At 53.5% G+C, this 12,903-nt stretch overlaps 1 protein-coding gene across 3 annotated transcripts in view; it reads left to right on the forward strand.

The window, feature by feature from the left end:
* Positions 1–10,948, forward strand: part of GLT1D1 (glycosyltransferase 1 domain containing 1) — a 46,756-nt gene extending 35,808 nt beyond the window's left edge. For 2 of the 3 annotated variants that reach the window (XM_066260832.1, XM_066260829.1), the window contains 4 exons: positions 150–193; positions 1,560–1,680; positions 3,893–3,997; positions 10,384–10,948. In XM_066260832.1, coding sequence (XP_066116929.1) covers positions 150–193; positions 1,560–1,680; positions 3,893–3,997; positions 10,384–10,572 — 459 coding nt within the window. In that variant the 3' untranslated portion in view covers positions 10,573–10,948. The remainder of the gene's footprint in view (positions 1–149; positions 194–1,559; positions 1,681–3,892; positions 3,998–10,383) is intronic. The other variant, XM_066260830.1, reaches the window with a different exon arrangement.
* The last annotated feature ends 1,955 nt before the right edge of the window (positions 10,949–12,903 follow it).

The raw sequence follows: 12,903 nt of genomic DNA on the forward strand, positions 1-12,903 counted from the left end.
TCAGCATGGGCCAGCTGGCCCCAGGGGTCTTTTCGGTTGGGCTTGTTTTCCTTTCTGAGCCGTCAGGTGTGGGGCTGGAGCCGGGAAGTAGTTCTGTGACAGAGGCTCGTCCCCGTCTCTGCCTACAGCCTGTCTTTGTCTCTCTGCAGGTTGACCCGGTGTTCACAAGGGAAGTCAAAGCCAAAGTGGAGAGGTGAGTGCAGGCTGCGAGCAGAGGCTCCACGGAGTGGGGTTGGCAGGGGGGAGAGCCCAGTGGCCGGGACGTTGTTCCGGTTCCCCCGTGTTTGTGCCGCAACGTCCCTGTCCCAGGCTCTGCTCCCAGCACGTTACAAGTGACTCCCCCTTTGAGCCTTCTGGTGGTCCTATGCCACCCGGGCACCGTGAAGTCCCACGCACAAGCCAGGAAACAGATATGCCGGGAGCAGAACGGACGCCCCAGGGAGCCGCACAAACCACATACTTGAAAAGAGGTCCAGCCTCGCTGGTCCCGGGAGGTGCCCGTGAAGACCACCTGGAGAGGACAGTGTTCACGGGACATCGGCAAACACTGAAAAGACTAACCCTATCCAGGCTTTGGGGGAGTGGAGGGATGTGGCACCTCTCTCATCCTCAGCTGGTGAGGGTGAGAATCACTACCACCTCTGTGGAGACCGCTTCGTTGGAGTCTTTGTTATAAATGGCATGTATCTGGCCATAGCAGGGACCCACCCACGCTGGCTTGAACACTCGGGCTTCACTGCTCCATAAACAACCTGAGGTGGTTGGTCCGGGACCAATAAGACTTGAGGACTTGGGCTCTTGTCTGTCGTGTTTCTATTTCTTTCTGTTTATTATGGCCTCTATTAGTATCTTTAAAAATTATTATTTGAAAAAAAGGGTTGAAGTATTAGAAAAGGCTGATTTTTTTTTTTTTTTTTTTTTTTTTTACAGAGTCAGAGGGAGGGATAGATAGGGACAGACAGACAGGAACGGAGAGAGATGAGAAGCATCAATCATCAGTTCTTTGCTGCGACACCTTAGTTGTTCATTGACTGCTTTCTCATATGTGCCTTGACCACGGACCTTCAGCAGACCAAGTAACCCCTTGCTCGAGCCAGCGACCTTGGGTCTAAGCTGGTGAGCTTTTGCTCAAACCAGATGAGCCCACGCTCAAGCTGGCAACCTCGGGGTCTCGAACCTGGGTCCTCAGCATCTCAGTCTGATGCTCTATCCACTGCGCCACTGCCTGGTCAGGCAGAAAAGGATGATTTTTTTGAAACCTACAGAAAATAATGACAGAACACTTAACCTCTGACACCCAGGGTCTGAGAAGCATGTGTCTGGTTCGTGGCAGGTATTCTAACCGATGACGGACGTGTTCGCAAGGCCGCCTCCCTCCACTGCTAGGGGTTGAAACAGAGGAGATTCTCAGCCCCCAATACTGCTTTTTGTGTTGAACCCTTGATCAGTAAAGCTCACCCTTTATTCCTGCAAAATTACCAACACCCAGCCCCTCCCACAAGACCCCCCCTGCCCCCCGCCAGCAGAAACGCTTCCCCGCTCCCTGTGGTCTGTTTCAGGGCCGCGGGGGTGCGGCTGCTCCCCGAGATGCCCCAGGAGGACCTCCACGCCGTCATCCAGAACTGCTTCGCGCTGGTCAACACCTCCGTCTCGGAAGGCATGTCCGCGGCCATCCTGGAGGTAACGGTCTCCCCGGGGCCCACGGGTACGCTTTGCTCCTTATTGATGGATGGAGGTGGCGGCTTCTCCTGATGTCCCGCGCATCTCTAAGCCTGCAAGAAGCACCACGGCCTTCCCTTGGGAGCTCAGAAGTTGGTGTTCAGTCCCGCCTGGGGCCGGAAAAAAGGTCATCCCACCTCTCATTGCCGTTTCCTGCCTGCTGCGCAGTAAGGCCGACCCAGGACGGTGTGGCCTCTGACCGCCTCCTTTTCCCGGTTTCTTCTCCTTCTTTCCAGCGTGGCCCATCATTCCAGAGTTAGCAGCTATGAAAGGGTTTGGAGGGAGCATAGATGCAGATAGAGGAGGCAAGTAGGAAGTGCCCAGTCTCTCAAACTCGCTTAGTCTCCTTTGGCCAAACACACAGGTCTGGGCAGCACCCTCGGCCGTTGCCGAGTTACCCGTGTTTCTCAGGCAGGGGCTGTCGCATAAAAAGCCACTGAGGGTGAAGTCCCGGCGACCATGCCGTGGCTGGACGGTGACCGCTCGTCTGTAGGGGAACTGAGCCGCCGCTCAGCCCCTCTGGGATGTTCTAGGTGACGGGAGTCTCACCCAAATATCCTCACTGCTCCATGCTGGTTACCAGAGGTGATCACCAGCGTGTGTGACAAACACAAAAGGCTTTTCTTTTGTCTTATTCTGTTGTTAGTCCGTCGTACTCGGATTCCTTTTGAAGGGGGATCTTCGTGAGGGCTGGCGGGATTTCCCCCAGATCACGAGATCACAGGCTGCGACAGGTGTGACGTGTCCCCCAGTTCCCAGCGCAGGCATCGCGTACGGCAGGCGTGGCATGGGGACAGATCGGTTAGCACACAATATACCTGGTGGAGGGGAGAAAATGTGCCGCCCCTGGTCCTCCGGGTCTGTGAACCAGCTTTGCGTTTTCCTCCCCACTCCACGGGCTACCCAGACCACTGCTCTTCCTGGGTCACAAGGTTTGGTAACACCCATGTCTTCCTTCGGACACTGGTTGGAATGACTGAGTTTACTGGCTAATCATACAAATCTTAGTGTTTCAAGAACATGATCACTAAACCAGAAAAAAAAGAAAAGAATAGTGCTTCCTAAGTTTAAGACATGACCAATGTTGTATGCCTGATGTTTTAATGTGGCTTCATTTTAAAAAGCCCCAAAGAAACAAACCAAACAATCGGGGGCGGGGGAGCAGCTACACCCCCGCTGCGCCCGTGACCCGGGCTGGGATGTCCTTGGAGCACGTCCGTGGATTGTAACACGTTGATCTCCAGCCAGATGTCAGCACCTGCACCGATGCTCTGCGATTAGCGTGCACCCTCTCTGGTTTAACACTGGCTCCCACGGCTGTGGTTGCAGCCCCACGGGTTACAGATTAGCTTTGAAACTGTTCATCGCGGCGGAGCCGAGCCCTGAGCTTTCACTGAATCGCTTCTTCCCCCGTAAACATACATCCACTCAAGCCCCGCTAGCTTTTTAAAGAGGGGGTAAAGCAAGACCCGGGAATGATTTTACAACCAGTGCACATGGCAATTCAGGGCAGACGGACCGCGGTCAGATCAGCGTTTGCCGTTCTGACGGCATCAGGGTGTGGACGTAGGGTTCCTTTGCAAAACTCCCAACTGCCCTTTGGGCTGAGGGTCTTGCTTGAATGGACTTGGTTTCAGAAGAGTGGCAAGGGGGCATTTCATTAGGATCCAGCCAGACACCCGTGGGGTCAGTCACAGAATCAGGGGTGTCACTTTGGAGGGGAGAGACCCTCTGAGCTCTCAGAACTGAGTCTGCTTTCTCATGGGGCACAGAAAGGTCCCATTTGCGAACACACTCCAGAAATCAAACTTTAGCCGGATGCACACTCCTGCCACTTACGTGCTTCAAGTTTGGGGTAATGGTGGAGTTGAAGCCGGTGGAGGTTTAAATGAAAGAAATTCCAAAAAAAGTATTTTCTTTGGGTCTTCCTCATTAGGCGGTCTCCACCCCACCCTACAACACACATGCTCACGCACATACACATGTGTACTCGTATATTCCACAGACATGCACACACATGCAAACATGCATGCATGCACACTGTAGCACGCACAGGCTTTCTGGGAGGGGCCAGAGGTCCAGTTACCATGAGAAATTAATTGCACAGATGGGTTCTTCGGGACAGAGCTGCACTTAAAAGCACCACCCACCATCTCCTCTTTCCGTCCCGCAGGCAATGGACCTGGAGGTTCCAGTGCTGGCCAGGAACATCCCCGGGAACGCTGCCGTGGTCCAGCATGGAGTCACGGGACTGCTGTTTTCTGATCCTCAGGTAGAGGCGAGTCACCCCTCAGGTTCCGCTTGTCGGGATGGTTTCCATGTGCATTTCCCTCGGGGTCTGTGATGTGGTGGTGTCATCAGCTCCCAGTGTCCCCATCACGAGCAGGGCCCCGGATGACGCAGTGTCGGCCGGAAGAAACCTGGGGACTTGTGGGAAATAGGTGACCTGAGGTCCCTGCTGGTCCTGCTGCCCCTGAGCAGCGTGACCTTGAGACTGTCACCCCACCTGCATATACAAAGACTTCTGATTGTGACAACAGCGGTTATCACAGACAGCCCCGCATTTCTAGAGCATGTGCTCACGTTCAGAGCTCTGCCACGCTGATCATTCGTAATCAAGTGTTCAGAACTGAACGGAGTCGGCAGAGTACTAGTTAAGGTCAACGCAGAGCACAGCGGGCGCAGTGGCTGTACCCAGCGACATCTCGGGCTCACGTGTGTGGTAGCACCTCCCAGAACATGGGAAGGGTTCCCATCTGCAAGGTGCCCAGGTTCTGAGGATGCACCCTCGGGTGTCCGCCTGCCTTTGAACCCCCCGGGGACTGTGTGCAGGGCATGTGGCCATGGCCTGAGTTTCCAAGCTCTGTTTCCTCCCCCAGACAAGTTTGCAAATTGTAACTCCTGCTCAGAGGTCCTGACGTGGGTGATTCACATGGTCAGAGCTCGGACGCACATCGTCACCGAAGGGGGACAGGCACGGCCCCCTCCCGGGCCTTGTCGGTGGTGAACACACACCTTAGGCCTGACTTTTGTTCTTTAAGTCTGTAGGTTTAAAAATTAGGTTTCACTCACCATCGGCTTCATGAATACACAGGTTGCATTCAGACATACGGGGATCTAGACGTAAAAATTGAAGTCAACTCACGTCTTTGACAATTCGGTTTCTCAAAGTTCCTGTAGCAGAGGTTGAATCTCAGGTCTTTTGCTTTCTCTTAAAATAATCACGGCCCACCTCTTTCTCCACCTGCTTATCATAGAGCTGCATCCAGCTCGCTGTGTGTGTGTGTGTGTGTGTGTGTGTGTACACACAGGCAGTGGTCAGGCACCGGCCAGTCCTCTGGGATGCCCTGGCTCACATGGGAAACAGACTACAAAGGACAAAAGTTAGGGCCCAGGGCTTCTCTATACTGTGGTCCTTTTGATAGTTCCTTTTGATTGTGACTCCTAAAGCCACAACAACGCAAGGACATGCAGAGTCTGTGGTAGCTACTTGTCGATTCTCCAAACAAAGGCTTACTGCGTTGAACCAACATGTTGGATCTCGCGAAGTCAGCACGCTAGCCCAAGCTTTAGGTCAGAGAATATTTATTTGTCTTCACCCTGGCAAAGTGATTTTACTCTCATCTCCCCGGACACGCCGTCTATTTATTTTATGCGGCTCAATTTCAGAGCCTGGTAGCTTTACCGGGGACTGTCTGAGCCCTAGTCACTTACACCTGGGAGCATCGGGCTGAACACCGGCAAGAGTGCCACGTGGGTGTCCCCACCTCACGGAGCTTCTTGTGTGGCACGATTCCTTCTACTAGCAAATAGCCGTCCTGTCCCTGCTATGACCAGGTCACCTGTGCCGGTGACTGTCCTCCTGAGGCCTTGGACACAGTCCCACTGGATGCACCGCTAAAGTCACAGACGATTTTAATTTCAATTTTAATATTAGTTTTACAAAGGATGCTTTAAAAAAAAAGAATGCTTTGGGTTTTATAAGGGGTCAGGGGCTGCGTTTTATTTGTTTATTTATTTATTTATTTATTTATTTATTATTTTTTTGTATTTTTCCGAAGCTGGAAACGGGGAGACAGTCAGACAGACTCCCGCATGCGCCCGACCGGGATCCACCTGGCACGCCCACCAGGGGGCGACGCTCTGCCCACCAGGGGGTGATGCTCTGCCCTTCCGGGACGTCGCTCTGTTGTGACCAGAGCCACCCTAGCGCCTGGGGCAGAGGCCAAGAAGCCATCCCCAGCACCCGGGCCATCTTTGCTCCAATGGAGCCTCGGCTGCGGGAGGGGAAGAGAGAGACAGAGAGGAAGGGGAGGGGGAGGGGTGGAGAAGCAGATGGGCGCTTCTCCTGTGTGCCCTGGCCGGGAATCGAACCTGGGACTTCCGCACACCAGACCGACGCTCTACTACTGAGCCAACCGGCCAGGGCCAGGGGCTGTGTTTTAAACACACTTCCAAAAGTGTAGCTTTGTTTGATTTTTCTCCGTTGTCGCGATCAGACCCGACCAAACGCCGGGTGAGAGCTGTTGCCTCAGAAACAAACAGGCATCTTACAGAAATTGGTGACAGGGTTCTATCCATCTCGACAGAGGCACTCAGGTGGAATGGACCGGGTCGGTAACCAAGTGGTTGGTTGCCACAGTTTGCAAGACTTGTCTTAAAAGGGTGGATGCTGGGTTCCGCCCTGGCAGCTCCACCTGGTTCGGCGCCTGGTACCGAGCGCAGGCGGATGACAGCCATTTGCATCTTGATGAGGGGGAACGTGGCAGCAGAAGAAGTTTGCTTAGGGGAGCTTCTCAAATGCAAACAACATCTGTGGGACTTTTACCAAAATGATGACTGAAAATATTCAGCTGTGATAGGAGCCAGATCATCTCTTCTATACACCTCACCTGGCAGGGACTGGGGGTGGACCTTAAGAAACTCTTTCCCTGGCCCTGGCCAGTTGGCTCAGTGGTACAGCGTCAGCCCGGCGTTTGGACATCCTGGGTTTGATTCCTGGTCAGGGCACACAGGAAAAGCGGCCATCTGCTTCTCCACCCTTCCCCTTCTTCCTCCTCTCTCTTTCTTTCCCTCCTGTAGCCAAGGCTCCACTGGAGCAAAATTGTCCCGGGCGCTGAGGACGGCTCCATGGCTTTCACCTCAGATACTAGAATGGCTCTGGTTGCAATGGAGCAATGCCCCACATGGGCTGAGCATCACCCCCTAGTGGGTATGCCAAGTGGGTCCCGGTCAGGTACATGTGGGAGTCTGTCTCTCTGCCTCCCCACTTCTCACTAAATAAAAGAAAACCCAAAACAAAACCCACATTAACTTAAAAAACCCTTTCCCAACCTGCTAAACACTGAGTTTTTCTTTCTTTTTTTTTTTACTACAACAATCCCACTGTTTTTCTTTTTAAAAGGGAAAAAAAACTGAACTGGTTTATGGCCCCGTGTTACAGCTTCAGAATTCAACTCCGTTTGGCATTTAATAGAAACAGAGCACACTGTGTGCTATCTCAGGGAAAGGCTTTTAAAGTTTGGCTCAAGCTAGTTTTGCAGGGAGGCTCTGTTTGTCTTTTAAATGGGCACAGGAAAAAAGATATAAATTTCAGGATGATGATGATGGCGATGTTGATGATTGTGATGGTGACAGTGATGGTGATGCTGATGTTGATGGTGATGATGGTGTCAACAGCTACCATTTCTCAGGTGCATATTGTATCACAGGCACTGTTCTTAGAGTTCTGCATGAATTCCCACGTTTATTAAAGTTTGTTTCTTTTTCCTTCAATGGTAATGATGTTGGTAGTCAATCGACAGTGTAGTATTTGGAAACCGCGAGGCAGGCTGGAGCACTAACTACACCCTCCGGTCTCCGGGTCGGGTGGAGCTGTGCCGAGAGCCTGAGCTTTGTACCTGATCTGAGTGACTCCGGGCACATTGCTCATGCCTGTGCCTGTTCCGTTATCTGTAGCAGGGAGGTGACCATGCCCAGGTGTGGGGGACAGCCGAGAGGAGGCACATGTGGGGGTCTCAGACGAGGGCCATTTATTCCAAAGCCAGTGGTATTCACACTGCTCCTCAGAGCCTGGGAGTGTGCCCACCACCGCCAGCGTGTCTGTGCTGGACTCGTGCTCGGCACGGGCAAGAGGTAGGCAGGGGCTGACAGCCAGGGGCTCCCCGCCGGCTCGCTCTGCGCTGCTCCCCCCTTAGGGAACTGGGCGCGTGGTTGGCTCGTGTCATACAAATCATCATTTCTCTGTTTCTTAACTTAATTTGTATTATTATTGTTTTTAAATTTTCGCTCTTTAACCAAACATCTGCAATTAGCAGAAGTAAAACCAGCCGTGACATGCACACACCCACCCCGCACCCCTAAAGTTAAACGCGTGGATGTTGGCGGCTCCCAGAGTTTGGGGGACAGCCATGTCGGCCCCCAGGACACGCTGGGCCAACATGTGCAAGCTAAACTGGAAATCGATTTGACATCTATTTGTGTGGATTTGTAAATAGGCAACCTTATTGTATATTGTGCAAAGACAGGTTACTTTGGAGAGTGAAGGGGGTATTATTCTGCATTCTCACTGCAAGACCACTGGCTTCTGAGGTCAGTGTGCCCCCACCAGCCGTGCGGCTGTGGTCTTAGTCCAGAAGGAGAAATTGCAGCACTTCAGCGGTGACTCTCACTCTCCAACAGGGAGACTGTCCTTTTTCTTGAGAGAGAACAGCAGGGAGGGGGGGGGGAGAGAGAGAGAGAGAGAGAGAGAGAGAGTGAGAGAGAGAGAGGGAGGCAATCACCAAACTGCTCCTGTATGTGCCCTGACCGGGGATCAAATCAGCAACCTCCATGCTCCAGGACAATGTTCTAACCAATCAATGAGCTATCTGACCACAACTTAATTTTTTTATTGTTTGATTGACTTTTAGAAAGACAGATAGAGCAAGGGAGAGAGAGGGGAGTGGAAAGGGAAGCATTCATTTGTTGTTCCACTAAATTGTGCATTCATGGGTTGCTTCCCATGTGTGTCCTGCCCGGGGATCGAACCTGCAACCTTGTCATTTCGGGAGGACGCTCTAACCGACTGAGCCAATGGGCCAGGGCCGTGACTGTCCTTTCCCTGATGCTGAGAGGCCCAGCCACTCAGCCAGGGCCAACGGCCCAGGGGTTCCTGTCCTCACCCACTTCTCACTTGTTTTATTTAAGTCTGGGTTTTGTTTTTATCCCCCCCCATCTTCCACGTGGAGAGAAAATGCAGCATTTCATCACAACCTTCCCCAGACGCCGTCGTTCACGATTGTACAGCAGAACGGTCATCAATTCCATAGAAACCCCACGCAGGGGGTTGGGTTTCCACCAGAGTCTCTGCGTCACATAAATCACAGCGGTTGGGGCCGTCACGCAACAACGTGCTCAATTCGCGAGCCTCTCCGGTCATTTTCATGAGAATGTGTTTCAGTGACCAGATGGGAACAGATAGGCTATCTTTTTTTTTATTATTATTAAAGAAATAGAACACTGATTTACTCTAAAGTAGACACAATTCCTAAAAGCACAGTTCCGCCTTCCCCCGAACATGGCTGTTTCTGCAGCTGGCTATCAGAGGCACCCAACGTTTAATTAACAGTAGTTTTGAGGATACGGAGATGCTCCCCTTAAGCAGCGAGGCATGGTGCATTAATCTCAGGCATGGCTGCGTCTCTGGAATTCACACGAGCTCCACTCTGCATCCTTTGTATTAGCTCGTTTAATCCTCCCCGTACCCTGCTGGGCAGTTAGTTCTGTTCTCGTCCCCAGTTTAACGACCAGGACACAGGCACAGAGAGGCAGAGACACACACTCGCAATCAAAGCGTCTGGGCTCTGGAACCCTGCTCCTGACCTGGGCGCAAGCAGGTCAGGTACAGGCTGCGCGCGCCCCTCCCGTCTCTGCACACCCTTGAACCACCCAAATGATTCTCATTCTTTCCAGCCAGGAAGGGCTTGGTGCTTTCATCATGGGTCTGTGAGCAGCAGGAGAGGCTCACAGTCGGGGAGATGCCTTAAATGCTGTGATGGGAGGGGAGGGAAGAAAAGCCTGGACAGTCCCATCCCTATCCCTCCCTTCTCCCGTGTCTGGGCGGGGCTGACCTAGCTACCCAGGGCCGTTGCTCCTCTGGCGGTGCTAAGTACAGGGCTCTGACAGGTCAGCCTGCTGGCCCACGGCTCCACCACTAGGTTCTGTCAGAACTCTCTGTACACCCAGCTCCAACTCGGAAGCCATGACAGCAGATGACATCCATCATTTGGAGCCACGCTCCGTGACCAGAAAAGAGGGGGCCCCCGGCGTAATGACAACCAGCCTGGGCCAGCACAGTGCTGGGTCATGCGGAGGGGCTCCGCGGACACTCAAACTAGGGAGGAAACCATGACTCAGAGTCCGTGTCAGGAAAAGACAGCAGTCTGGGGAGGAAGGAGAGGAGGCCAAACCGAAGACTGATACTGATCCCTGGGGTTCAGCTCAGCGTGTCCGTGTTTCTGTATACAATGTCTTACCCATCCCAATGTCCGCATGAACTCGCCTCCCTCCCCAAGGCCGTCTGTCTCTGTAGGGGGCGGGGAGGCAGGTGCGGAGAGACGGGGGCCGGGGACAGACCCCCTTCACCACTTGTTCACATCTGCGTGCCCCCTCCCTCCTATGCAGGACTTTGTCCAGCTGGCCCAGGGACTGCTCCGGGACCCTGCGCTCAGGGGAGCGATGGTGGCCCGTGGAAGGGAGTACGTGCAAACGCGCCACTCGTGGAGGGCGGAGAGAGACACCTACCAGAGCCTCATCCGGACGCTGGAGCAGGGCGCTGACCGGCAGGACCCGCTAACCCGTGCCTCCCCTTAAAGCATCCGACGGGCACCGGGGTCAAGGCCCCCTGTCTGGACAGTGGGAGGAGAGGCCAGGAGAGGCAGGACCCTGGCATGCGAGGACAACCCCGTCTGACTCTGGCGGGAGCAGAGCCCTGCGGACACCCAGCATTCGCTCCTGCCCCGTCCCGCAAGGCTGCTGGGCTTACAGTGCTGGCCATCCGAAGGCTGTCCCGTGTCCCTGGGTGAATGACATCCTAGACGCCTGACTCCACTGTGCCTCACATTGCCAAGTTATGTCTCTGTGTCAACACACACACACACACACACACACACACACACACACACACATGCCTTGTGCACCCGGGGGACGGGCATGTTTTTAAGGGAATAAAGTGTGTCACCATCACTTGTACACAAATACGGCTCTTTTGTTCATAATAGTGAGCACCCACCCCCACCCCTAGTCTCCACACTTTAAAAGGAGACATGGACACATGTGCATCTACAGAAGGTTTAACACAATCAGCATTTTGATACCTGAGCAGAGGTGTAAAAGATGCTGTTCTATCAATGTTCTCGATGGCTTCTATTTCCTGCTCAGTTAACTTTACGTGGACACATTTTGTAGTGTTCCCACTTTGCTGATACACAGGTTGGGATGATTTAAAGAGTCAATTTCCAGGTAGGAGAGACCTCATCCTTCACACACGGGAGGTGGGGGTGCGCAGTGACGGGCTCAGCGCGACGAGGCCGCACGCCTCTCCCGCAGCCTCCCAGGGAAGCTCACGCAGGTGACAGACGACCTTCCCTGTCTGAGCGGCTCACCACGCACCCCGAGGTTCACGGAAGTGGACCCTGTAGGATGTCCGTGCAAATGGGCAAGTGTGGCCCGGTGGGCGCCCTGTGGACTCAGCAGACTGCTGCTGCCTGGACTTGGCATTGGGGGCCGCACTCACCTGCCCCCTCGGGCATCCCCATTAGCCTGGATGGGGAGGGAGTCTGTGTAGGGATGCACTGGAGTCCACCCAAACAGAGGAGTCGGGACCCAAACCCCACGTGAACGTGATCAACAGGGCGACCCAATCCCAACAGTTTCTCAGAGGAAGACCTCGCCTGAGCAGCTACAAGTAATGTCCGAGGCCATCTTCATGTAGAGTCGTAGAGAGGAGAGCAGCTTCCGGGGCCGACGAGTATTACATGAAAAGGTGTGTCTCTGTGTGTGTGGGTAGGGGTTGTCGGCGAAAAGGAAGGATGTCATCTTTATCTGTGCTGCACTCGTAACGTCTGCTTATTTCCAGCGGTCGGCAAACTCATTAGTCCACAGAACCAAATATCAACAGTACAACGATTGAAATTTCTTTTGAGAGCCAAAATTTTAAACTTAAAACTACATAGGTAGGTACATTCCTTATCGAGGTAGCGCCCGCATGTGGTATTTTGTGGGAGAGCCACACTCAAGGGGCCAAAGAGCCGCATGTGGCTCACGAGCCGCAGTTTGCCAACCACTGTATTAGACTCATAACTGGTCCTTAACTATCCAGGCCAAAGAGAGGCGTCTTTCCAAAACTTGCATAATTCTGGCTGAATTTCAAAAGCTCTCTCTGCCTAGGAACAAGAACGTGAACACCGCCCTCCCGCCGGTGTCCGCGAGGCTGGGCATCCCTCTGCGCACCGCAGAGCCTTGGCGGGGCCGGCATCACACTGCGTCTGAAATGCATTTTCTTGGTTAGCATCTGATAGAAACTCATGGCAGTATCTTCCCCACATCAGAAAGGTCAACGACAGGACGTAGGCAAGACGCTGGAGCCCGTGGGGCCAGGCGACACCCCGGGAAGGGCTTTGTGACTCGGTGTTTGGTGCAAATTCCCCATCTTAGAAATGACTGAAGAACCGCAGATGCAGTCCAGAGACGCTCAGTTCTGTTAGCTAAAACTGCTTCCTCTCTACGCCCCCCCCCACCCCTATCTCAATGCTCTTAGAGGCTCAGCGGGCAGATAAGCAACTGTGATACCCAAGGTGGTCAGAAAAAGCAGCTGCCTTGATGAGTTAAAAGGCTGCCATCGGTCGGTAACAGTGACGTTAATTGAGCACGCTGTGCGCCCGGCTCTGTGCTCAGCGCTTAGCGAGAGAGAGAGCTGTGAACATTCCCCGAGGCCTGTGCACGGGGCTTTCTGCAAATGACCTGTCTCCCTTCCACACGTGATTTCCCCATGGACCTGTGCTGCAGCCTGACAGACACCGCACAAATTCCCAGTCTCTGTCTCACCTGCAATCAGCTGACCGGTGTTGCCGCTGGTCAGTCACAACAAGATGCTGGCTAACCGAACCTTGTGCAAACTCTTCTCCTTCACCAGATCTGCGTCCA

This window comes from Saccopteryx bilineata, chromosome 2 (genome assembly GCF_036850765.1).
Source record: "Saccopteryx bilineata isolate mSacBil1 chromosome 2, mSacBil1_pri_phased_curated, whole genome shotgun sequence".
Lineage (NCBI taxonomy): Eukaryota > Metazoa > Chordata > Mammalia > Chiroptera > Emballonuridae > Saccopteryx > Saccopteryx bilineata.